At 41.7% G+C, this 27,757-nt stretch overlaps 1 protein-coding gene across 4 annotated transcripts in view; it reads right to left on the bottom strand.

Moving 5' to 3' along the window:
- The window catches only part of ITPR2 (inositol 1,4,5-trisphosphate receptor type 2), a 268,838-nt gene that overhangs the window by 8,324 nt on the left and 232,757 nt on the right, over positions 1–27,757 (bottom strand). For 3 of the 4 annotated variants that reach the window (XM_040545169.1, XM_040545170.1, XM_040545171.1), the window contains 4 exons: positions 26,516–26,608; positions 22,295–22,422; positions 20,342–20,507; positions 18,936–19,096 (listed from right to left, as the gene is read on the bottom strand). In XM_040545169.1, the coding sequence (XP_040401103.1) occupies positions 18,936–19,096; positions 20,342–20,507; positions 22,295–22,422; positions 26,516–26,608 (548 nt within the window). Of the gene's footprint in view, positions 1–14,496; positions 14,743–18,935; positions 19,097–20,341; positions 20,508–22,294; positions 22,423–26,515; positions 26,609–27,757 lie in introns of those variants that run through there. The other variant, XM_040545172.1, reaches the window with a different exon arrangement.

Below are 27,757 nucleotides of genomic sequence, written 5' to 3'. Positions count from 1 at the left end.
AACAGCAATTGCCTCTGGGGACAAAACCTTTCAATCACAAACCTGCGAGGCCCTACAACGCAAATCGGAAAAGGTTCCCCTGCAGAAAATTTTAGTGAATTGGAAGTGTTCACGGGGGGACAGGCACTCTGTGACTGCTTGCTACAGGAAAGCTATTTTTACTCCAAGGTAATTGCTTGCCAATTAACTTGAGGTAGTTAACATGTTTGTACAACACCAAACGTTTTTTCTGGGACTTAAATATTTATGGGCTCAGTCCAGGGTTGACCTTGACCAACTAACACATGTTAAAGCTAGAACATGCCTTGTCTGCGCTGCAGGTGTGCTCCTGCTGCCCTCTAACTTGCTGCCACCTACCTTCTTGACTAGTGTGGGGACAGGACTTCGAAGTGTGTGAGCTGCCGTGCCTTAGCCATTATTCTTAGAAATCCATCCATTTTGCCCGAGATAGAATTCACGCAGACATTTTGAGCCAACAATCTGTGCAAGCAAGGCAGGCTGCTGGTAGGGAGCAGGACAGACCTCTGCAAACAGCTGTCACAGGACTCAGTCTATAAGCAGCAACCAGGCTAGTGCAAGGTGGCATAACTCAAGCAGAAATGAACTCGCAGAGGGTGAGCTATGCGGATGGAGCACTCCAAAATGAATTGTTACAAAGTACTGAAACCTTCTTTCTAAGCAGCTGGGGCTGAATGCAATATGTTTTTACTGTTATTTCATTCTCGCACAAGATAGCTGCTCTCCTTAGCCCAACCACAGCAGCCCACCTACGGACCTCAGCATCTTCCCGCTACACCCTCCCTCCTCGAGCATGATGTGTGCCTTGCAGAATTCATATTTAAGTATACATCTGTGTCCAGGGCAGAGAGTCAGCCAGACAGGAAAGCTGCAGGGACAGAAAGGAGCCGCAGCCTCCCCTCTGTCAGTTCAGCTGGAGGGAAAAAAAAAAGGGCAGGTGCGGCTAGCCAAAAGGCTGCAGGCCAAGGAGACTGCACACGAGCAGAGCAGACATTTCATGTGGTGATCCAGCACACCCGCTTCCTCCTTCCTCCCCAGCAGCAAATTCCCCTGGCAGGACTCCATTAGGAGAGAGGGCTCACCCGGGGCGAGCAACTCTCTGCAAGGTACCCTGCATGCACATAGCCTCAAGGTGCCCACTGCAAGGGCACACACCTGAGGAATCACAGGGCTTAGAGGATTTGCTACTCACATTTGCCGAGAAACCTCACAAACCCTTTTTTTCAGAGAGGAACACTCAGACTAAAAATCTATGTTTGCCTCCTGGAGTTTTCTAAGCGACTTTCTCCTGAGCATGGATGAAGAAAAGAGGGAAGAAATTTGTTCTGAGTTTCTATACTTTTTAAAAAGTCTTTCTTGAGCCATCCCTGTCCTGGTGGCACGGCCAACTGGCTTCAATTGAACTCTCATGCTGAGCTGAATCCATGCCTCCAGAGTAATTGGCAGGGGACGTTTCTTTAGGAGGTGTTGGTTTCACAGGCTAGCAGAGAGATGGATCAGCTGCAACCAGCAGGAGAGACTGTGCTGAATCTTTTAAAAAATAGATTACTAGATAACAATGAGAGAAAATAGGTCAAAGAGTAGGACAAGGGGGATGAAGTAGAGGAGTGAAGGCTGCTTAATGCATATTTTCTGCCTGTACCTTCGCCATAGGCTCAGAGTACCACACCACCACCAGCTGCACAAGACTTTCATTTCCCTAGAAGGCACTGCCTAGTGCAGCGACTCTTAGCCCTTTCTACCCCATGACCCCGTACTGCAACATGAAAACAAGCAGCTTCAGGACTTCCCTCCTATCTACATGAAAAGAACAGGAGCTGTGACTACTCAATGACTCCTCCTGGGTTGTGACCTCCCCAGCTGCCCTCGCCTTCCTCAGCCTACCACTTCCTCATCTTGCAGAAGCCATTCACTCCTTCGTGACTCAGTGAGGCCAGTACATGGCCATCAAGATTAGTCACCTCACAGCAAGGCTCCAGAAACGAGCACCCTTAAAGCACTCAGATCATCCCAGCTAGAGGCTGCCGAGGAGCACGAAGGATGAGCGCGGAAATTGCTACGAGGCTCAGTGTGCTGCACTGGGCTGCAAATGGAGCTCTGCACCATGATGCGCATTTGCTGGCGTGTGCTGCGTGGATGAGAACTGTGGTGGCAGCCTGCCACAAGCCTCCTATGGCTTTAGAGAGATGACCAGTGTGTGCTGGGGTGGTGAGACCCTGCTTCTGGGGCATTCAATGGAGCCACTCCTGGTGGCCTCCACATCCCACGAGTGGCCTTGCTGGGAAGCACTGCACAGCTCAATCTCTTGTGACTCAGCTGTGCCCTCAGACCTGTGTCTGCATGAACAGAAACAAACTTCAGACACTGCTGCTCTTAGGCAGGCTGTTCGTGTCCTTTCAGGTACAAGAACTAGCATGGCCATTCATTCCCTTTTTCCGAGTCAGCACCTTGAAAAAATACTTTAGCTCCAGGTACAGAGAGGTCTATTTACTGAAAAACGATTCTGTGTGTCTGAAGCGTAAATAAGTCCATCTATTTCTTTCCTAGATCAGTTGCCCATATAAGCAGAGTGTGATCAGTCCAAGCTACCTTTTGAAAGCTGTTTTTTTTCTGCCTACGGACTGAAAACTGCCTGGTCCTAAAACTCTAGCTATGTAGCTCCTATAGTCACCTTAAAAAGGGATTTTAAAGATTTAAACTATCTTGTGCTTTAGATGACACAGGGCAATAACCACTTTGTGATTTAATCACAGACAATAATAATTTGGTTCAGTGCATGATTCAGCTAATCCACAATTTGATAAACGTTCACCCTAAACTACAAACCCAAATAGCTTTCTGCAAATCCTGTTTGACACTTTAATGTTAAGAATGTATTTGATAAGCAATCTGTGTGGTACAAAAATATAGGGAGGGAAATCAGGAATTGTTATGCAGCTAAATACAACCATAACAGTAATTCAAGGAAAGTAAAAATAAGCCTTGGCAATTACAGATAAATCTTTACGCAACAAGAAAACTAATATGTCTGGCTGGGTCTATACTAGATTGATACATCCTACAACTTCCACAGTGCATGGAAAAATATAGAAATCTGTTTCCCACTAAAAGAAGGTTGGAACTGTAATACAGACCCACAGTCTACTTTAGCAGTGTCAGTGATGCATTTACTTTCATTTTAACTTGGCTGAATGTTTTTGAGGGCTGCAACAGAATCTATCACCTGAATTCTGCATAACTGTGTGTTCTGCAGGACTGATATCTGGGCCAGTCAACTTATGAATGTCTCATGGAGTTTCAGTATCAGTGTTCTGGTTTGTGATATCCCCCCCCAGATATGGTGAGGAATGATAATAAACCTCAAATCTCTGACGGTGTATGTGGTAATTTTGATACTCAGCTTGAAACACTGTACAGGATCCTGCTTTTCCAAGAAAGAGACCCCAAAGTTCCTGCTCATCAAGCAGACATGAGACACTGGCATTTACCTCCAAGAGATGAAAACAATAACAAAAGTATTTTCTGAATGTGATCTAGCACCACTGCTGTGGGCAAAACCATATGTAAGCGATAAGAATGTGAGTCAGTGGCGTGCCCTTACACTGAAAAAGGCCAACTGTATCCTGGGCTGCCCCAGCCAGGATGCAGCCAGCACGTCAAGGGAAGTGATCCTCCACATCCAGCTGGCACTTGTAGGACTGCATTTGCTGTACCGTGTCCACTTTGGGGCTTCCCAGTACCAAAAAAGACATTGACAAACTGGAGCAAGGGCTTATGAGAGCAAGCTGAGAGAGCTGGGTCTGTTCAGCCTGGAGAAGGCCAAGGGGCAAGTATTGCCACTTGCAACTACCTTGGGGCAGAAGATGGAGCCAGGCTCCCCTCAAGGCACACAGTGCAAGGATACAGTGGAAGCTGGAACATGGGAAATTCCAATTAAATTGAAGAATAAGGTTTTTTAGTGGGAAGATGGGCATGTACTGGAACAGATGTCCAGAGAGGTGGTGAGATGCCCATTCTTGCAGATACTCACAATGCAAATGGACGAGACCCTGAGAAACCTGCTTCATCTCGATCTGCTTTGAGCTGGGGTGGAACTGGGGGGATCTCTGGCGATCCCTCTTAACCTGAATTGTTCTATAGCCCTATGCTAAGAGCACCCTGTGGAACACACTGTGACTCCCTTCCTCTCCTCTCTGACTTCTGCTGTCATGCTCTGCTGTTGGGTTTGCACCTGCCTGCTCTCCTTGGCAGGAATGGCAAAGCAGCCCTCTGCCACCGCAAGGGGATAGCGAGGAAAGTCAGTGCTCTGCATCGGCTGAGAAAGGAGAACCCTTACTCTTTGCACTGTTTCCTGTCCTAGAAACAAAGCCCCTGAATGAATTCTGGACCTGCAAAATAGGGAAATAATAGGCCAGGACAGCAGGAGCTGCACAGAGACATTTTCTGTGGCATTGTTCTTCCTTCAATTCTGAGCAACCTTAGCCTAGAGGGTGGAAAGCACAAACTGAACTAAGTAGCTTTGGCACCAGTGCACGAGGACCGTACCATCCAACTCCCCTCCAGGTGGAAACCCAGGGGACCTGCAGGTGCACGGGGACTGCAGCTGGCAGTGGGCTCATGGCACAACCTCTGTGTGCTCAGGGGGCCTGAGCTTTCATCCCACCCCAGTGCTAGTGGGCTCCTCCTCTCCTTGAAGCCACATTGGCTTCCCGTGTCTTTCTTTGCCCGTAGCATGTGTTCATTTCTCAACTGTTGCTTTGTTCTGCTGTTTCCATCACTCTGCCACCTTATCTCTATTGTAAATGAGAATTGATATTCTCCTCTGCACATCTTCAAAAATCCCAACACTAACATCTCAGGCTAGGTTTTGGTGCTTAATATGTGTGCCCTTAAAATAGATATAATTATAGATTTGTGCAAGATATGACTTTATTTTTCCACATTCCTATGTTTTTATGTTGTTAGTGGTTACAGGGCATGCTTTAGGAAAAACACTTCAGATTATTCATTTAAAATAATTAAATTATTTCTGATATAATCCCTGGATCTTGTGCATAAAGAAACAACATCTGGTACAGAGATTAGAAAATAAATGTTCTTGGCTTTTTTTTTCTTTTGTTAAACAGATGTTGTTGATACAAAACACAGAACTGTAAATCATAGCCTGCATGTGGACACAGACTGTCACTACTGAGCAGAAATTTACTGTGGCTAGATAGAGATTTGAAACAGCAATGAATCACTGGCTTGCTAACTTTATTCACGTGGGTATGGTTTCAATATTCTGACATTAAGTGCACATGTCCTTAAAAAAAGAACCTTTTAATGGCAGCATGGGAGGCTCTGTTTTAGTTCCAGCTGTCTCAGTAGGGGAAGAACAGCATAATGCAATGACCGTCTCTGTGCAGAGGCACCTGGCAGTTCTCCATCTCCTCCTTCACAGCTCACTGCAGTGCTGCTGTTGAGTTGCACAGGCTCAGTTCCTCCGATGCCAGGTGACACCTCTCAGTGGCTCACTGTGTAGGGCACCCCTGTGACAGGAGAGGGGCTGAGCTGCTCATGGAGCTCCACCACAACCACCACCGTGCCTCCAGCTCCAGCTTCATTCTCCCTCTCCCTCCCCCACTACTCTTACCATCATCTCGGCAAATTCACTGTTCACTTGCTATGCTGGCTCACATCTAGCTGAATGCCTGTGCTTTCCAATGATATTTCTGTTGACTGCATTTAAAGTGAACAGAATTATGGTGCTTATCCAGCCCCATGCCATTCCTATCCGCACACCACCAACCTGCATGGACTCTCTAAAGCCCCCATTCTTCTGATCTTCTGTTAGTATTGATTTCCTTTTGCAAAGCATTCTAGCAGGAGCACTCTAGATACTGAAATCCACTAATACCACCGCAATGTGAACACACCCTGCAGAATCATACCACTGCTGAGGACAGAGAGGTTGCCTGCTCCTTAGATACATACCTACTGTTCAGCTGGTAAGGATATCACAAATTTTGATCTCTTTTTGTCAATGTAAGTGCTGGTTTTGAACAGTGGATCATGGTCTAACTTGCCTGTTAACCTCCAAACCATGACCTTTACTTCGTATCTTTTGTAGCATGGGATTCAGGCTCATACTTGTCAAAATGGATGCATTTTTTTTGACATTTAGCTTTAATTCTCTGCCCCTGTCACCTTGCATTTTGCAAGTACTGTCCATTTTCTAGCTTTAGCTTCAATTTGGTGTAACAAAATCTTTGGGAAACATAAAGACTCAGCTGGAGACTCATTTTTTCAGAGGCTCAGGACTTGACCTTGTTCTCAGCTTTGCACAGGCATAGCTTCACTGATTGCAGCGTGTTTGTTCTGGTTTAGGATACTCCTGGCATCGAGGCATTTTCAATCCTGATCTCAGTGCTCTGCTTTGGGTCCATTTTAACTCTGATGTATTTTGCACATGGTGCAATATGAAAGGACAGCTTAAAGTACAAAATTTTCTTTCAAAATTAATTAGAATTATTATCTATCCTACATTACTATCCCTAATGGGCTGTAGAGAACAACTGTCTTTTTAAACAAAGATATGATCATGCATTTACCACACACTTGCATAAATGCACATACTTGAGTATTTTTCAGAGAGGAAAGAGATGCAGGTTTCTCTTTGAAGTGTCTCTTGACAAAACACCACCAAGCCATGGCCACCTTTCAGCCATATGGGCCTGAACACTACCAACATGCTCTGCAACCTGTTTTCAAACCACTTGCTGTGTTCAAATGCTCGCTCATGGCTTGTGGGCATTCCTCTGCTCAACTCTTCTGCACAACTCCTTGCCTGCACGCATGGATGCCAAGGAGAGGCCCCTTGGCACCTCTGCCTGTGGCTGGATGAGACACAGATCCCACCAGGTCCCACAAGGTACCTACTGGGACACACAGGGCACTTTTATTCCGAGTGACTTTGGGAAATAGGTGGAAACCAGCAAAACTGGGCCCTCGAGGTGAAACGTCTGTTCACTCAGGTTCATGACTGCCATTTTCAGAAGCTGCAGGCACAAATCAATAAAAGAAAAAAATGCATTGCTACAATGTGAACCTCTATCTGCCAATACCATACTTTCATTTAGCTCACTTGCTTGCATTGCTAGGAACATATTGAAATGGATCCTCTGTACAGATCTGCTGTTCCTTTTTTTTTTTTTTCCAACCCAGCATTTAAATATGGTTCGTTCTGTTCAATTAAAACGTATTTTCTCGTAAGAACAAGCAGATGATCAGTTTCACAAACCCAGAGTTACAATTTTCCTTCAGCAGAACCCGGTAAAATGAAAAACAGAAACAAAACATTTTAATCATGTGTATAAAATACACAGGGTTCATTAAATATGATTTAAAGTTGCCTGTTTGTTTTGGAGACTCTTTAAGCTACTACTACTCCAAACTCACAGAACTGTAATGTGATTCCTGATCTATTGAATTTTGTAGGATGGCTGTAGTGGGTTCCATTATATATAAATTGGATGCAGCCAATTTACAATCTCCGATATATACTTTTATCTCAAAATGCCCTGTGAGGCAATTGTGTAAAGTACTTTATCAGGGATTGTTGTTCGTAATATTGCAAGATTTCATGATGTAAAAAATACATCAATGTCATTTAAATTGAACAAAATGATTCCTGTTTTTTTCTGTACAACATTTTTAACCATCTTCTCAACAAATTTGTTCAATAAATACTGTATGAAACAAACATTTTGCACTTTGTCCCATAGATATGATTTGCCAACATGATTGATTTCTTTCTCTACAACTAATCTGATTTCTTTAGGCTATATATCTTCTCTTTTATTAAAGATGATGCAATCTTAGCTTTTTATCATACACACAACCACCGAACTAAAAAGAGAGAAGATTCCATGAACTAGCTTTGAAACCAAATCGAAAAAGCTGACAAAAATCTCATAAAGCAGATCCCAAAAGATAAATGGCACAATGAAACCAAAGTTATACAAATTCAGAAACTTATCCATGCAGAGTAATACAGACCTGTGGATTTTTCTTCCCACAACAGATAGAGAAAACAAGCAACTTCATCATATCCATGAGACCTTGTAAAATGAGTTCATACTACTGCTGCACGCAATCCTCCCAATTCTTACTGTCTCTCATCATTGAGAACTCAGAGCCAGCGCTACTTTTTGCAGCTTTTCCCCGTTCTAATTCTTGCAGAATCTCAACCCAGTATTTCAAGTCCAACCAAAGTTACACATATTTACTCTTAAATGGCGTCCCTGGTAAGACAACAACCTCAGACTCATATCCCTGTGCTTTTATTAATGGCCCTTCTATCTTTGGGAAACTCAGAGTCCTTCTTTTCCTCAGAATCTGCAGCTGTCTTAGCTGTGGACAATTTTGGAGTGCCTTTCTCATTCAAGAAGCCAGAAGCTTAGTACCACTGTAATACAAAGAACAATAATTGTTTTCAAATGTTGCAATAGTATTCTCAAATAACACTGAAGTGTGCCCGTGTTTGTTGCTTCTCCTAGAGTACAAAACCAAATGAATTCAGTTTGTATGCTTTGCAACCTGATCATCACATCATTCCTCTGGGGCTGAACTTCTTATCAATATCCATGACCCCAGTTAAGGTCCAGGTTTCATTAGGTGAAGCCATATACTTCCATTCCCAAGAGAACACAGCCTTGGCTTCTGCACAACCGTAGGTGCTTATCCAATGCCATGGACAGCCTTTTCGTCATTTGAAATCAGAGAATAAAGGTCTGCCCACACACAGATCCATCTCAGGCCACATGCTTCTTAACAAAGGGATAAAAGATTGCTTTTGCAAGCTGCCTGTAAAGTTAACAGCTCCTGCCTCTGGCAGGTCGAGGAGGGAGTGGATTCCAGCAGGGAACCACAGCCCATGTCCTGCCAGCAGCGCTGCTTGGCTTGAGGATGCTCCAACTGGAACACCTCCACTGGATGTTCGTGGGGATGTGCAAGTTTCAAGGAACACTGCCTCATGTCCAGACCCCTTCTTGAGTCCTTAAAGCCAGCAGCGAACAAACAAACAGGAACCCAACTCAACTCATTTATTTTAATTTGCAAATTGAATGAACTGTATTTGGAAGAAGGACAAGGAAGCTTTAACTACACTGTACTATCAAGGCAGAACCCATCCTTACAGCAGAATCAGTCCTTGAAGCCTAAATATTGCTCAACAGACAGGCAGCCATATCTTTCAAATGCAGAGGAAATCAAGCTAAGCTTACAACAGAGCTACAATACCACAGTGTCCAAAAAGACCAGTGCTGGGTATTATCAACTGACTGCTTCAGGGAAAAAAACACACATCTCAGGATGAATATACTTTTGGATGGTTTTAGGTTCCACTCTGTAAATTGCAATTACATTACAGCTTTCTATTCAGAAGTAATTTCAAAGGAGAGGGGAAAAAAGCCAGGCTTGTGCTTGTGCAGGGATCTGTTCCCTTAGGGTTAACAAGAACATGTGAGGCTGAGCACGGATGTAGCAGGGACAATGGCACAGCACAGTGGCATGGTCATCCCCTCACTGAGTCAGCTGGAGGGATGAAGGTTATCTCCAGGCCCTCACCGCACACACCACATCTGCCTGTGCTGTAGCACCTGTGGTTGATGTTGATTTTTCTCTCACTCCAGCTAATGACATCATTTCTAAGGAAGCAGGATCAGATCCGTGGTTTCCCATTCAAACAGCAACAGAAGAATTAATTTTGCCTGTCTGGAAAGAATGTATATAAACTTAAAGCCACTAAAACCTCAAGCTTTTAAATGAGGTCCCAAAAGAAGCTCACCTGTCCTTTTATTTCCCTATACCTCACACATCACCTAGTCAACGAGGCCAGCCAAATTATTTATGGTGGCCAAAGAGCCCAGTTCTGAAAGATGCAGAGCCCCTGAAGCAGAAAAGATGTTCAGCTCTCTTGTAGAATAGGAGCTTTGTACAGAGATGCAAAGTCCTCATGTGATGCTAACTTTTCATGCTTTGACAAACACACAAATGAGCAGGAAATCAGCTAATTAGGCAGGTTACTATAACTGCTTATTTTATGAAGTAGAGAGGGAGGTGTTGAGCTCTTTTGTAAGATAATAACGTAGATGCAAAATTGTATGGAGAAGCAAAATAGTAATTGGCTACCTGAAGAAATGAATGTTATTTTTGAACAATAGGAAAAGCAACAATAGAAAAATAATTCAATACTTAGCAGAAGGAAAAGCAACAAACCGTAATACGTTCTGTAAATATAAAACTGGGTAACACTCAGGTATATGAGTGGAGAGGGGCAGAAGCAGTGGCTGAGCCTGTGCTAAGCACAATTCCAGTTCTGTTCAGTGACTGCCTATAACCACTCAATGGCTCTGGGATCCTCTGTAAGTTTTAGGCAGGCCTTTAAGCAGAAAAATGACTTTTTTCCAGGACTTGGTGCACCTGAAGTGAAGCCCTGAACATCGCAGAGGGCCTGCTTCCATGTAGAAGGGCATAGAGACACTATTGCTCGCTTGCTCTCCTATACTGAGAATAACAAAAAATAGGAGCAGTAAATCATCTATTTAGGCATATTTCTTTAATTGCTTATTTTACAAAAACCCGACTGCAGACAAAACCGACATTGTATTTCCTAGGAGACTAGCCTGTCAGTGAGACCTCAGATCTTATTTAGCACCCAGCTTTTGTGCTATTGGTATAACTGCCACAGTAAGTAATTACTCATAATGTGACATGCATTGTATCAGTCTTTTAAAAGTAATTAAGGAAAATTTGCATAGCTTAATGCTATGTACATACATCTCATCCTTGCAAGTTTTGCTTTGATAACATCTGCTCTTTTTTGGAGGAAGGTCAGTTTTTAACAGTCAAATAAATCAGACATAACAATAGAAGCATTATTAACTTCCCCAAAGTTATAAACTCTATGCCCCATTCCGGCAGAACATTCAGGTGCATAAGTCCAGTCCTGTGAGCATGTCAAAGTCTGTAACTTGCCAGATCAGAAACTTGGTGTTGAACTAGAATTTATGATAATGAAGAAACCTTAAAAATACAAGTTTATTTATAGTGAGCCAGTTTAAGAACCACAGCTCACAGTCCCTGGCAGATTTAGCTGTAGCAGTTGACAGGGTCACCCCTGTCAGCTGTGTGCCCTTTCTCCTGGCTGATTCTTTTCCTACCAATAAAGAGGCAAAGAATCAGTGGTGTGTCCTCTCCTCAAGCAGTGCAGTTCAGACTGGTGTGACTTAAATGGCCATCAATTTTCACATTAATACTCCAGGCTGTGAACTGCAGAAGCTCACGAGTGAACAAATGCATTGTTTGTCCTGCCCTCTCTGCTATTGTTGTGGTAAATTGCAACAGAAGGGTATGGTGGACATCTGGGGGAGGAAACTTCTCAAATTATCTAGCTTGAACCACCAGTGTGTGTGAAAAACACCCAGAGCATCAAACAGAGTGTCCCTTCTGCAGTACGAATGTTACCTTGGATTAACATTTCTCTGTTTTAAGTCATTCTTAGATACTACCCGTACTGTGTTTAGCAATCCTTGGTTGTAATTAGGCTATCACAGAATTGTTGAGGTAGGTTGGGTATAGACTAGAGAGAAAAATTAGCAGGGAAAACTTTTGCCTCCCAAAATTCAAAAAGACAACGGATAACAGAATAGAAAAATCCTGGATATCAGAACTTTTTTTTCTTCTCCAAAGAAGTTATATTTTAAGACCTGAGGTCAACAGCCCTTTTAGTACATATTATTTTATTACATTCTTTGAAAAAAACTGACAGCAGTGAAGAACAGCTTGTTCTACAAACCCTGCTCCTGCTTGCCTGCCTGCTGTTCCCCTTTCCTTGCAGTGCTTTTTCACTGCCTTTACCTCATCTACTTGTATTTCCTTCAGACCTGCCTCCTCCAGAGCTGGGGTTCCCCGTGGATTGCTCGGGGATGGCCATGGAATAGGCTGGACGTCCAGCTTGCTGCCTGGCAGTGCCAAAGGGTGGGCAGTCAGGCTCTTGACACACTCCTGTCAGGCTCTGCTTGGCTCCTGCTTCTGCAGTTTCAACAGGTAGCCGCTTCTGCTGAGGCTGCCTAAAATGCAAAAAATCCTTTTGCAGGCCACATGCTGGCATGCCAGGGACTATCCACAAGGAAGCCTGGCTCTAGGAAGGATTTGCCCACTGTCCCTGCCGTGGCGCCTCTGACACCTGACAGCTCCACTGGGGTCAGAGCTGCCCAAGAGCCTCACAGACTCTGGCCGGGACCTTGCAGCATCACTGCCAAGGTCTGAACCCAGGGGCGTCAAGGCAGAAAAGAGGAGGAAGCCAACATTAAATGGCTTGCATTGCCCAGTGCACAGTATGGGCAGAATGACAGCTATTGTGAGACTCCTTGATGGCTCACTTGGCATTATTCCCAGTGCTGCTTCTGAATGTAATACCTACTTCTGTGTATCAAATAGAAAAAGAGGGCAAAAGCAAGAGACTGGAGGTAGGAAGAAAAGACACAACAGCACCAGCTCAAGAGAGCACTAAATTCAGCTCAATTTTCAAACTTCAGTACTTAAAACCAAACCAAACCAGAACCAACCCTCCCCCCCCAAAAAAAAAAAAAAAAAAACAACACAACAACAAAAATAGATTTTTTCCAAATGGGGAAAGCATTTTTCCTCCTGACAGGGACATGTTCAAGACATTATGCCAAATGTTTATTTAATAATATCAATAAAATTAAGCTGACACCTTCAAAATGAAGTTTCTAAATGTTACAAATGAAGGAGTTAAAATATTTTGTCACATTACCAATGACTAGGCACAAAAGTGCCTTTGAAAGAACTGAGTAAGTAAGAAAAATTGCTATTCAGAATTTCAGGCTGATGTTGCTCAAGCTGTCTTTTCTGCCTAATTCTTATAATGGTGATGGGAATTTTTCTTTGGATTTCAGTGGAAGTACTGGGATCCTGAATAGCCCGAAGAGATGCTTAAGATTAGGGATTTGCTATTCAGGGAAGATATATTTACAGACAAAAGAAGGTGTAAAGGAAGACTTTTAAGATACTATCACAGCATAAAAGGCTCAAGGTCCCAATAACCTCAATGGCAGAAGGACAGAACCATTAATTTCCTACTGGAGATTGCCTTGCTTTAGGGACATGGCTTAACGCATCACAGTATCTATCCTTTACTCTTATGAACATAGGCTGGTTTTAGAGCAGTTTTCAGCTGATTGAGGAGTTATGTAATTGCACCAATTACATCCAATTACATAATTAGAGTAAATAAGTAATAATATAATTAGGTGCTGTAATTTTGTAGTTATGACAGGTAGCACTAATGCTGATAAAATCCATTATGAAACTTGCTAAGAACTGCGGACAGGGCACGCGAGAACAAAACTTTTAGGGCTTTGTTTTCTAAAGTCTGTCATTCTTCCAATGGGCAAAATAATTAATGTAATTACTATGCCTACAGCCTTTTATTTTGGCAAATGAATGGAGGTACAAGCCATAGGCTAATCGTATCTCTCTCTGACTTGCTGCAAAAAATTCAGTAACTAATCATCTACATTTTTTGCCTCCATTTATCTATTTGCAGCTATCAAAGCTTAGGTGAAATCTGCATGTATAAATTGCATCGCTGAAAAGAGAAGCCTAAAATTTGGATGTTAACCTTCACTGTTCCAGTTATCACATTAAACTGTCTCCTCTGACAAATGGACACAAGGAACATTCAAAGATTGCTGTATCGATGCAATACAAGTTATGTGCATCTCTGTGGGTTTACTAGGGATGGAATTTCTGGTCAAATGGGTCAGATAAGAAGTTTTTTCTGCTGGAATGAAAATTCAATAGGGGAATCATTCGTGTAGTTTCTCAGTGCAAATATAATGCATGTATACAGCTTCTCAAAATTTCTGTATTTTTGGATATGAAGTAATACGTGTCTGACTTCATAAAAGAAGCCTGGAAAATAAACAAATAATAAAACCTACTGCCCTGATTTAATATTCATTAATATTTCACCCAAGAACTGATGCAAGATAGTGTGCCAGAAGAATGGGCATCACTAAAAGATCTGAAGTGTTTTATTCCCATCAACATCTCCAAACAGGCACTGTCTAAAAAGCTAGAGGTGAATAAACTATGCGTTGTTTTACAATATATTTTATACATAGTACCTTTTTTCTTAAAAATAAATATAAAATATTTTATATGAGCTGGATAGCTACTGATTACTTCAGTCACTTTTCAGAACAGTGTGCTAAGCACTGAAGCAAATTCAGAGCTGATGGGAAACTCAAAATCACAGCGAACATTAGGAGCTTGCACCAGTGTCTATGCTCCAGAGGAAGAAAGCAAAAGAAGTCCTCTGCCCCAAGGACTTCTGAGGCAAGAGACATGCAAGCTCATAGAAATGCCTTGAAACAAGCCACCCCTGGAACAGAAATTAAAGTGAACTTGGGAACCTGCAAAAATGTTTCCTTTGAGTGAGGGCTGTATTTTTTTTCCATTTGTGCTATCATCACCAAACCTTCAATCCAGATGCTTCACTGTTTGCTGAACAAATGATCGGTAAACAAGTATCACAGTCAGTCATATTTTGGGGTCCTGATGGGTCTGGACAATGAAGAAACAAGACTACCAGAAAATGCAGACATTTCCCCTGGTGTTTAGTTATACTGATAACCACTCCAATGTTGCTTTCTGGAATACAGAAGTAGAGAAGTACAATTAATAATTGGTTCCTAATCATAGTTGTAGGCATAGTGAGGATAACATTTGGAACTAAACTCCACTTTCTACTAAGAAGCTACTGAAGCATACTCCAAAAATTGACCTACATATATATACGGATGGGTCTGAACCTTGAGGATTAGATTTGAGTAGAAATTCTCTCCAAGTACTCTGGCTGTGAAAACACAGAATTTGATCCCTTAAAGCTACAGAAACAGCCATAAAGGCCTACCTAATTATAATAAAAACTCATAGAGCTAGGAGAGCTTTTCCAGGTGTACTATTCATGGAATTTCATATTCAGTATCACCCTGAATGTAATTCTCAGTCCTCCTTGTCCCTTTCAAAAATGCCCTGCGACTGAGCTGTTCTTCCACCCTCCCACACACTTTTCACTTTTTTTATTTTTTTAAATAAACGAGAGCAAAGGTTTGCCACACTTCATCCAAACAACAGGTGACCTTTCAAGGATCTCTCTCTACCTTTAACCATCTCCAATTTATTAATCACCCACAGGTCCTGCCAGCACATTCTACTGTAAATTCAGACATTCTCCAGGTTTATCTTCCACTGCATATAGTGCTAGCCATACTGACTTCTGTAACCTTCTGGTTTAATCAGTGGCACCCAAATTAAAAAATAAAAACTTCTCCCTCTCATTTTTGACTTGATGGTCAATCCATCTTCCGCCACAATGTCAGAATCATAGAATCATAGAATCATAGATCATCTGGTCCAACCTTTAACCTAGCACTGTCAAGTCCACCACTAAACCACGCCACTAAGCACTACACCTACGCGTTTTTTGAAGACCTCCAGGGACGGTGACTCAACCACTTCTCTGGGCAACCTGTTCTAATACTTCACAATCCTTTCAGTGAAGAAATTTTTCCTAATACCCAGCCTAAACCTCCCCTCATGCAACTTAAGGGCATTTCCTCTTGTCTTATCACTTAGTGCAGGGGAGAAGAGACCAATCCCCAGCTTGCTATAGCCTCCTTTAAGGTAATTGTAGAGCAATTGTACAGTAATGCTATCCATTACTGAGTGAAAAATGCTTTTGAACAATACTTCCATCCTCCTCTTTGTCTATAGTGCACATTTCATTATTAACTATTGTAAGCCACTGCATGTCTTGCATCTTTTCTGATATGCTGGGCATTATCTTCAAGTCGATTCAGCAAAGGAAACTTCATACTCTTTTCTTGCCTTTGACTTTGAATGCTGCATTCCCTTCTGCCTTGAGCCTCTTCGCTATGCATTTTGGACTCCCATCTGAACTACAGTGTCACATCCCCATAAACTCCCCATCAGCCTCATTCGGTGATGAGTCAGTTCCACTGGTAAGTCCCAATTCCCTTGTGAAAATTAATTTGAAGTTTGCCTCTCTTGTGCTAGATCCTAAGCAGAACTTAAATCTCTTATCAGGGACTTTGTTACCTCTTCCAGAAACACAAGAGTGGTTACTCAGCCTCCAGTCAGCTGAAAAGTCTTAAGCAATTTGTTTCCCTCTTTGTCTTAAGGCCAAAAATTGCTACAATGAATGTAGTACATCTTGCATATTTCCAATATAATTTCATTATTATCATGCTGGGTTTGAAACACACAAAACACATAAGCTACATCAGCACCAACAGATGATGACACCTGTAAAACTACCTCTGGGTGTTTAACTTTTGAATCGTCTTTTTCTCATAAGCAAAGTTATCTCTCTCAAATTCTTCTAGCTGAATCTCATACTTCCAGGAAACTCCATTCTTCCAGTCAGATTATTTTATTTAATTTCTTAATAGTCCTTGTACCATGTGGTATCAAGTAATCTCTGGATCCAAGAGAAAGAGTCCTTTTTCTATTCACTTAAATGTTTCCAATTGATTCTGCTTCACAGAACCAGTATTTCTGCAGCACACCTACCCTAGGTTTTGTACTGGGGAATTTAAACTACACAAAGATACAATTACTAATTCCATATCAGCCACCTGTAGTTTGTTCAAACATTTATTTTTCTTTTTTTTCCCCACTCCTCCATTCCATTTGCCATTCCTTCTAAACATTACAATACATTTCTAGGTCCGTATGTACCTCTCCCTCATCCAGAACAGCCATTAATTTTATATATACTCATGGAAAAAAAAACCAAACAGAAAACAAAACAAAAAAGCCCTCTTTCAGAGGGTTTAATAATTCCAAAACCTTGATTACTATTAACCACTCAAACCACCAGTATTCTGCTGTAGAGCATCTTTGAGAAATCAGTACAGTGCTTGAGGTCACACGTTTTGGCACTTTTCTGTTAATGTTTTAGGTATTCAAACAGGAGTTCTGACTATTAACGCAAACGTAAAATACATTAGTGAATTGCATCAGAAAATTCAAACCACTGCTGCCACAGGATGAATACACTTACTATGAATATTAATGCATCCCTCAGAATTAAACATTAATACTTAACATACATACTCTCAAAGTTAAAAACCATATAAACATTGCAGGGAAAGAGAGGAAGAAGAGAGTAGGAAGGAACAGACAAAGGAAACAAGTCCTAGAGCCCAGAGATGTTGATTCCATGAATTAAAAAGCATTTCTGAGATAAGCTAGAAATATTTTCAGGTATTAGAGGACAACTTGACACTATGAATAATTTCCTGTAATGGAACAGAGAATACAAGCTTTTGTCTTAGCTTTTCTATCTCACCCGTCATGCAGAAGATCCATTACTGCCTAACAGCATAAATGCACTAAGCTGGTCAATGGGATTGGCAGTTCTAAATTTTCATGGACATAGACAGCTCCTCTGTACTAGAGCACTAAATTCCCATGACCTGCTACACTGCCTTCCCACATAGTGGTAATAGCACTTATAAAAGCTCTGTTTCACCACAGCATTCAGTTTAGACCTTCTGTCTAAACACAAGCCATTCTTCAAGGTGAGCTCTGCACAGGTCTGTGCAATGTGAGTCATCTTCTCCAACTTCAGCCAGCTCCCTGTTAGGAATCTTGTCTAAACTAATCATTTTGGCTCTCAATGGAGTGAGAAAGGCACTGCCACGGTATGTCACCCCAGCCACCCTAGACACCTATCTTAAGGCAGGATAAACGATACAGCTTTCTGTGCTGACATCTATTTAAACCAGGTGCCTGACTTTCAGACAGCTGAAGTTAAAGGAGAAGACTCTTCCCCTTGGCTAGGCTGAGGACTATAAGGGCACCCAGAATTTCACAAGTGAGATTGAGTAGTATGCATAATGAAAAGCTCAATGAAAGATAACAGAGTAGATATTCTCCATAAGAAACGTGGCTCCAGAAATACATGAACAGCAAAGCCTGATGTGCATTTGGTTACGTTCTCCTCTGGGACTCAGACATATGTTAGCTCTGCAGCCACAAATCCCAGCATAGGCCCTTAGCAGTGCAGTAACTGACAGGAAGTCCACAAGAAAATGGTATACCAGACTATCACAAAAGGTAGTAAGAAATGTCCCTTGAATGCCACTCTTTGTGGGGCTGTTCCGGAATTCCTCAAAAACGAAGCCCCAAACCAGGTACCATTGACAACCCATCCCTCTCTTTCACTGGAAGGAACTCTCTTTGGCAGTAAGCTGGAAATGAAATATGATTGAACATCTCTCTGCCCCCGTGTCATCAAATTTCTGTCTCTGAATCCAATTTGAATCCAAAAAACTCTTCATGACAAAGAGTTTCTGCAGCTCTTCAAATCCCCGAAGCAGTTCTTGGTCTTTTCAATAGCTTGTTCAGAGCAGTCATAGGAGAAAACGCTAGCCCCTCAACACTGACCCTGTGCTTCACCGTTCAGCAGGAGACATTATTTTTCTGGACAGCAGCCCAGAGACACTGGACAAAGCAGTAGCAGTAGCAGATGTTATGCATGCTCCTCTGCCTCTGGTTTGGCTAATGAGGGAGTGGAACCCACAGAGCATGACAGCACGAAAGCCAAACTAGCAACTGTGGCCTATGCCTTCATCTTTTTCATTATGTTTAAGACTGGGCTTTGTTGCAGACTGTCTAAGACACGTGAAGAGATCTTTAAAAATACAGATCGATGCCTCCCATTGTTCAGACAGAGGGAAAAGGACAGATATGCTCTGCTCTAACTGCACGGAACATCTCTCAGTTGCATAAAGTACATGCCCAAATTGACTTACCACAATCATTTGTGCCACATAACTCTCTGGACCAGTGTATTCAGTTGGATCTTTAACTTTGACAAGAACTATAAAGTACAAATAATGCCACATGTTGTGTTCTGACTTTATATGCTCCTCAAACGAAACTGTCTTGTTATCAAATTTGTCTCTCTCCAGTCCTGCAAAAGACAAGAATATAAAAAAAAATCAACATAAAAATACCCAAATCTGTTAAATATGTTTGAGAAAGGAATCTAACTTAATTTAAAGGTTCATAAATTTGAAGGATCTTAATTTAAAAGCTATAACCACATACAGTAACTGCCAGGCAAGAAAATACCAGGCTAGAAGGCATTCCTGACAGAATTCTTTCAGCACAGAGTTTATTCTCTTTTGTGATATTTCCGCTTAATAACAATAACAGTAAAATAAATATGTTACAGTTTTACAGTGCCTTCTATGCTGAAGGCTATAAAATACTTTACAAGTGTTGGCTCTGATTCTTTCTAAATGTATACTGGTTAGCACACAGCATGCAATCTCAGTCCTGATCTTGCGAAGATTTATGCACGCGGTTAGCACCAAGCATGTGAATAGTCCCACTTAAGCTGCGGTGGGATTGTTTGTGCACTTAAACCTAGCAGTGAGGGTGAGTCTTTGCAGAGATGTAGTTGTAAGAATTTCATTTTATTTTTTGTTGTATCCAGTCGAATCTCTGAAGAATAGTGCCATAGTGAGGAAGGAGGGATTCACAAATGGTTTTCTCCATATTACAGCTCTCCTCCTTGGATCTCTTGTAGAGCCTTCCACTGATACTAAAGCCTCTGTGCGCTGTGGCTGTTCATCCCTGTCAGTACAACCATGGAAACAACACCCAGCCTATAAAAAAAGAAGGTATTTCTGAAGTCCCCCAGGGGAGAGAAGGTCTGCCCCTCTTTGTGACTGCACCTCAAAATAAGTGCGATTCATCTGTGGGCTTTGTGAGGATGATTTTCATTTAATTCTTTTGTTCCCTGTTTCATGTCACCTTCTGAAACAGGCGGATTTTGCCGTTGTTACCCTTCTGGAATGCACTGTGCTGTGAAATAGCAAGCTGTACTTTCATCTGCATCACGCTTTGTGAAATAAAGTCAGCAGCTGCACCAACTCCATTAGTGGTGATGATGCGAGTGTGAGACACAGCTCTCCTCCCTCAGATCCTGGGTAGAGACTGCGAAGCCACCTCTTAGCAAAGCTTATCTTTTGACTCCTAAACCAAATCTGTTTCCTACTGAGAAGAAATAAATTTAGAACCAAACTTGGACATTTTTACAGACTTTCTTTCCAGAAGATAACCACCCCTTAGGTTCACACTTTATTTATTGAGAAATAGTTCATTTTTTGCCTTTACCCATCAAATGTCTCCATAGCTCAGAAACACCTACCACAGATGAAACAGGTCGTCTTTAGTATTTCCTCCTTTTTCTGCTTTTCACTCCTGAGATCAGCAAATGTATCAATGATGACTCCAAAGATTAGGTTCAGAACAATAATTATGACAATGAAATAAAACAGAAGATCATAAACAACTCGCGCAGCAAACAAGGGCTCCTGAAACAATAATAAGGTTGCAATAAGATACAAAAATAGCACCTCTCTAAAATATTAAATAACATTTTAATGTTAGCTCAGCAAAGCTATGCATCTTTCTTTTCATATGCCAAATTCTGTTAGCCTTACTTACAAAAATAGATAGGGACTACCTATACAAGTAGGCAAAGAAGATTTGGCTTCATATGCCAAATATGCTATCTCTTCAGTACTCCTGTGGTCCTTTGTGCTGTTTCCTATAGCAGGAAGAGGAGACCAGCTTGTGTACCAGATGCAGTGTAGATGCATTACTGTAGTCTCCTCTACTGAACATAATTATCTTCCCAGTACAGAAACAGGGATATATAGTTTCTAGTACCCACTGACAGCTATGATAACTCTTCTTAGTACTGCACTGTAGCACACAGGGATATGCTGATGGTATGTTCTTGTGAAATATTCCAAACTGATGCCAAGTTTGCACACTGAACAACTGGAAACCAGGGGAGAGTGCCTGCATGATGACAAGACCAGTCTACTACACTCTGTCCAAGCAGAGAGCATTGATGGTTCTAGCACTATGCTAAACCAGTGCCATGGCTATAAGCTGGCTCAGGGTGGGAAGACCACTTTTTTGTCCTCCTAGAACAGCATGCACATGCACACACACGCCACTTTGAAATGCTTATATTCCCCACTTTACCATAGTTTTGTATGTTCACATCTTAGCTATTTTCCTTCTTGCAAAGGATGGATTGGACTCTCATTAACACCTCTAATAAAACAGCATTCCGTGGCAAACAGGAGACAACATTCAGTGTAAGAAGGAGGAACCTAAAATCCAGGTCCTTCTCTTCACCGTGACACTAACTTGAAAGCCATTGATTTTCTCAGCTTCCCACACAGTCATTTGGATATGTGCTACCTTCTGTGACATGCTTTAACGTAGTTAGCATCAGATTACTACTAAGTGGCAAGGGTCATTTTCAAAATTTGTAAGTGTTTATAGACTTCATGGGGATGGTCTGCAGTCCCTCTAGAACCTCCTGGTCTATGAGTTAGGACCTAGATTCCTACTGCTCACACAAGGAGCTCTTCCATCCAGATCTGAGTTATTTGTCTCTGGACTCTTGCAAGCTCTGATGAAATATCACTTGTGAGTTTAATCCTGTTATGGTGTGGCCCACCAAAGTGCAGCTAGATTACCTTTATTTATGCTGTTCTTCTTGAACTTAAATCAAAATGCATAAAACCCAAATATTATGAATAGTTTTTAAATGAACTGCATTTTGAAGAAGACTTCAGGAAGAGGACTTCTACCATGATGTACGAAATTTTGTTTTGACTTTGATGCTAGTTCAGCATAAATAAACAACAGGACCTCCTCCAGGGCAGATGCCAAGCTGAAATTCAGCTAAAGAAACACTTTAGGTACTAGAATGGAGAGTCTTGACATATATCCATCAGTCAATCCTTTTCAAAAGTTTGCACTTATAATTCTTAGTGCAATAGCAAACTGATCCAACCCAGCAATACTTCTTAGCAGTGCTTAGAAGGTTACGACATGCTCCAGTTTTCAAGAAAGGATAAACTACTGCCTAGAGTTTCTTTCTTCAAGTAATATCATCACACCAAGCATAGCTCTTCCCATTAAATATTCCATCTGGGATGTAAAAACTACATGGATAAATCAACTGTGTAACATTAGAGCAGACTAGATAAAAATACTGTCTATAACCTCCAAAAATTGACTTTGGCATTCATGAGATGCACAGGGAGTAACGCACTTCCTCAGCCAAAACACTTACGTCTTTGGAAGGCTTTCTGAGCACGTCTCCCACACCACCACCATTTCGCAGGCCTTGGTTTAATACCGTCACAATACACATGAGCAGGGTGTCACAGGTCCTTTCAATTCCATCCTCCTCTTCCTCACCTATAAACAGGAAAAGATCACCTTTATGAATCACAGCATCGAATAATCACTCATCAAACAAAGCCATGATTCTCTATGAGAGAAAGCAACTGCAATACACATCTGCCTTTTATATTCTCCACCTAGAATTTCAATGATCATGCCTATCCTTTTGCACGTCACTGCTGGTGACATACTTAGATGCAGCAGGCATATTTAGCCTGAAGAGAGAGAGCAAAAATCCCAAGCAGTTCTCCCACCAGTAACTCTGTTAATGACCCAGAGCTGCCATCTCTAGTCATGGGAGTATCCCTTCCCTCACAAGTACTCCCACTGCTTTCAGTATGACTGCTTTTTCAGTGGGCCTCCTAAGTGCACAGCTGACACGCAGAAGAGAAGCAGCATAAACACAGAATTAGAAGCACATTCACAAAGGGTTGTCTTCCTGTGAAATCATTCCTCTACCTACTAATGTACAAGCCAAGTCATGTTAGCATTTCAAATCATTCAGGAGGGGCTGGCTTTTATATCAGTAAATCTGTCCATGATCTTTCCACCGGAGCACGTGCTTAAGTGCAGGTCTGATGTACATTAAATGAAAGACTCTCACTGACCTCAGCCTGAAAACTTGGATTCTATTCTTATCGCTGCTCCAGAGCTGCTGTGTGGTTTTGGCCAAGCCACAGAGGGTACTATTGTGCAGGAGGTATTTGAACATGCAGAGGAGCTGGGCTGGAACACAAGTCCCCGGAGGGACTCCCTCCGCCTCGGCCAGAATTCCTCCCACCACACACTCCCATGCTGTGGCTGCATCAACAGCCTCCTTTTGAAGAGCCCTGCTTGAGTTTTTCCCGGTGTTCTGCAGGCTTGTGCTGAAGGGTCAGGACTGTAACTGCTGGTTTTCCTGTCTCCCTCTGCCTTTCTCTTTAGGGATACGTTTACTTAAGTGGTGAAAGCAGCAATTCTCACTTGGTTCGCTTCATGCACTTATTCTAACACAGTTTAATAAATAACAACAGCCTGCTGCGATAGTTAACTGAAACAGGATATTTAACAGCCCCCAAACCATCACATCTGGGGCACTGAGATCCAATGAACTGACCGAAAGCATTCACATTACAGACAAGCAATTTGGACTTAGGACATGGGTTCCCAAACTGTGGTGTATGTATCGCAATAGGTACTTGCAGAACAAAGGTGGTATCTGCTGCTTTTGCCACCACTGCTTTTGCTACGCAAGCAAATTAAACGGAAACAAACTCCTGATATAAGAAACTCTTAGCAAAAGGAAAAGGAAAAGCAAAAGCAGACATCGGGATAGACTTCCCTGTTGAATTATACAGTTATTACTGACACTGCTACCACTAAGAACTCCAGATAAAAACAAACAAAAAAAACCTGCTCAAATATTGAAACTGAAAGGACTGAAACAATGAAACCTTTTTTTTTTTTTTCCTCTGTCACATCTGGAAATTTTTTTACTCACACTGTGATCTCAGTCATACCAATTCATCACCTCTGCCTTTGCATCCTGTTCCTATTTCCTCTTTCCAAACTTTAATCCCTTAATGTTTTTGGAGCTAATATTTGTGCTTGAGAAGATGACTGCTCACAACAGATATCAAAAAAATCTTTATAAAAGCCAGAGCTGCTATTTCATTTACGTAGCTAGAGAACAAATTTTCACTTTTCGCAAGACCTGGGTCAGGTGTTGGAAACAGCAGATGGTCAGGTTCTGGTGTCATGATGTCAATCACAGGGCAGTACAGTGGGATGATAGGAAGATTCATTTCAAAAATCCTCATCTGGTGGCCCACAGCTACCTGGCTTCTGAGCCTGAGCTTCGACACAAGCAGGGGCAACACATGAGTGCTCACATGGACCTAGCTGAACTTGCCTAGAGTGGTACCATGCCTGTGACTGGAATGAGCAAAGAAAATGTCCTGTTCTGCAAAGAAGTGTTTGTGCATCTTTCTAGCACTGGTCTCTATGGGCTAAAGAGCATGAAGAGGAGGGATAAGGCCGAGGCCACACACTTGGGATGTGAAATTCCTTTAAGTGGATTAAGCACTTCATCAGGCAAAGACTTAAGTGATATTGAAATGCCCTTGGAGGAAAGAGTGGAAGACTCCAAGGGAGATGACACCAAGTATTTTGGGGCTGACAGCTCAGTGCAGCGGAGAAGAAGCAGGCTGTAGACAGGACGTGCTCTCTGAGTAAAGTACTGAGTAGAGTTAATCAGACCGGCTGGTTAACTCCCTCACCAAAATGAGCAATGACTGAATGCAGGCTCAACCAGTAAAACTCAAGGTAGAGGCACAATCTCATCAGAACAAGTGATCAGCAGTGATCTGATATAAAATGCTGGATTTTTATGTCTCTGCTGTGGCCCTGAGATGTCATTGAGAACATTTTATGTATCCTACAGGCAGCTGTGGATTTCTTTATGCTGCTACACCATGAATCCTACCAACTCCCAGGCTGACCAGCCTTTGCAAATCTCCTGTACTCATAGTTTCGCCAGAAGGGAGATCTGTCCCAGGAGAAGACAGAAGGTAGAATAGTACTTTTTGACAGGTGATTCATTGGCTAAAATGAATCTTTAATTCTCACTAAATGTAGTTTCTCTAATGTTACTGGACAAATAAAAGTACTCCAAGATTAAGTGCCAGTGTACTCAGATGTTCTGTATAGCCCCCTTTCATTATTGTTTAATTTTAAAGAAACAATGGCCAAGAAGTAAGAAATGTGAGATTTCTATCATTTAAAGAGCTTAGCAAAAGCCATACTGCATCTCTTTTGACTGACTGATTACTTTTTGAATGTAGCAGCTTTGCCAATAGCTCTTGGGGAGAGACTGTTTTCTCTATCTAGTCAGACAGCTTCCCATTTTGTTTATGAGGCCTGTTTACACACCAGCTGGGGAGGAAAAGCATACTTTTATAGCCCTCTCCCCCATACCCTTGATCCTAAAAGCTCAAAAATCTGTAGTGGGAGAATAAAGCATGTGAAATGGTGTTATACTGGAACACAGGATAGGAAGGGACCACTTTTGTCCTCAGCTTCAGCCCCTAGTAACCACACGCAAGCGTAGCAGTAAGTAGTCTAAGCCTGTGGACCATCCACTGCACACACCCACACTGCACAAACTTAACAACTGTAGTGAAGACCATACACCATAACTACAATGTGTCACAGGATAAGAGCAGGAGAGATGGAGTAGCACTACTATCAGAGGTCCTGAGTGATCCTGTTGCCTCAAACAGCAAATAGAGCAAAGCACTCTGTCAGCTTGATCTATGACAAATTCCTTCCTGAACCAATGTCTGGTAACTGGCTTAACACCAGTAGAACACACCAGACAAGCCTTTTATTTTAATGAAGTGTATTTAAAGTTGACAGGGTCCTTCTGGTATGCAGATCAGTTTCGTAACGCAGGTATCAGAGTAAAACCAGATGGACTGATCTGCTGAAGTAGAGCAATTGAGCTTTTCACTTGCCACAAGCATGAAGAAACACAACTTGCCTATCAGAGACATGGCTTGCAACAGTCTGCATTTCCTTGTATTTGCCACAAGCTAGGAATGCATGGATGGACTCCTGCCCATTCTTAGCTGAGACACAGTAACTCATTAAGAGACAGTTACTTGGTCCTGGATCTGGGCTCTTACTCTTCTGGCTACATTACAACCTCAGCCCAGATGCATGTAAAAAGTATACACAAGAGCTTTCTGATATATGCTACACTGTTAAAATCAACTTATGTGGCCCTAAATGGATCTAATAGTGGCTCACTGTGTGCAGGTGAAGATGCTGCAGGTAAGCAACAAGCTTTTCCTCTCAGAAAAGTCAGCTCAAAAAAAGGGACCTGTATGTTCAAGCATAATGATTCAGCATGATATTTCAACAAAATTAATGTTGATGCAATTGGAAATCAGGTGTGGGAAGCACTTGCATTATAGGCAAGTTCCCAACTGAGCTCCAAGCCTTCCAGGAGTTGAGTACTTCTGACTTCCAACAACAATCATCACTTTTCTCACGCAGTCTCTGTAATAACAACACACAAATCCCTCAATTCTAATTGATCACCAATTTGGGGAGGTTTTGTACTAACCTGGGTTAATGACTGGGATGCTTGTGGAACAATTCTCTTTTGCACAGGCACCCATCATTGATGTGAGGGTTGTAGTGGGGACTTCACCAATACCTAAGAAAACAGCAGAATAATGATGAAAAGACAGACACTGAATTGACAAAAAGTTTTAAGTCATTATTTTTCTAGAAGCAAGTCACTGATTTGAAAAGCTGAGAAGAAAAAAAGCAGAACAAATTATACCACCAATTCCTCCTTCCTCAAACAGTCTGCCTAACAGCTCAAAGCAAGCACAAGGAACAAAACCACAGTTTTATATTTACTGTATATCACAACTATTTCCATTTAATCTCCTGAAATTAATGAATCTACATCAAATGCTGCTACTTCTGGTTAGAACAAGATATATTCAAAGCAAGAAACAACTGTCAGATATGAAAATCATGTCAGTTTTAAAACCATTAGATAAATTATTCACAAAAGCTGACAAGAAGGACACAAGCTGATGTTCAGTTATCCTGAACGTAGAATATTTAAGAGTTTTCAAGGTTTATAACACAGTTTGGTACTCATTTGTAAATATGTATGGGTTTGAGTAAAACACTAATTTAACATTCCCAAAGTGGGTAAATGTGTACATCAGCTTGATTTTATCAAACCAATCTTGTCTTGTGCATCTTCAACAACTTTCTGCATTTCAAATCACAGATACAAAAAAGTTTAAGGAGAAAAAATGAAGGCAAAATCATACAACGAAAGTAACAGTCTAAGACAATCTCTGTAACACAGAAGACACATCCACTCTGACTCTCTGTGCTATTTTATAAAGAAAAAAATTAAGCACTTGTCTTGGGATGCATAATGTTCCATCCATATACCATCAGCATATTTTCTTGATGAGTGTTTGATCAGAAATGGCAATGTATAAAGCCAGCAAGAATACACACGCAAACACACCACAAAAATCTGTTAAGAATCCAACAGAAGAAACACAAACACACAGGAACTACTGCACTGGATCAGATCAGTGCTCCACTAAATCTAGCTTCCTTTCTCCTAAGATGGCCACAATTATTTTTCAAAATGAAACTTCAGATTATAAATTCTGCCCCAAAATGAATGGTAAATCAAATATAAGCCAACTTAGCCCTTTGAAGTTGATCAGTGGCAAAAAGCAAGGTATATAAAAGAAATTTGTTAAGTTCCTTTTTTCCTGTGGTTATCAAATAGCTATATGAATACATCACACTCCCCCACATCAAC

Source organism: Cygnus olor, chromosome 1, assembly GCF_009769625.2.
Source record: "Cygnus olor isolate bCygOlo1 chromosome 1, bCygOlo1.pri.v2, whole genome shotgun sequence".
NCBI lineage: Eukaryota > Metazoa > Chordata > Aves > Anseriformes > Anatidae > Cygnus > Cygnus olor.
This window is presented reverse-complemented; position numbering and strand designations above follow the sequence as displayed.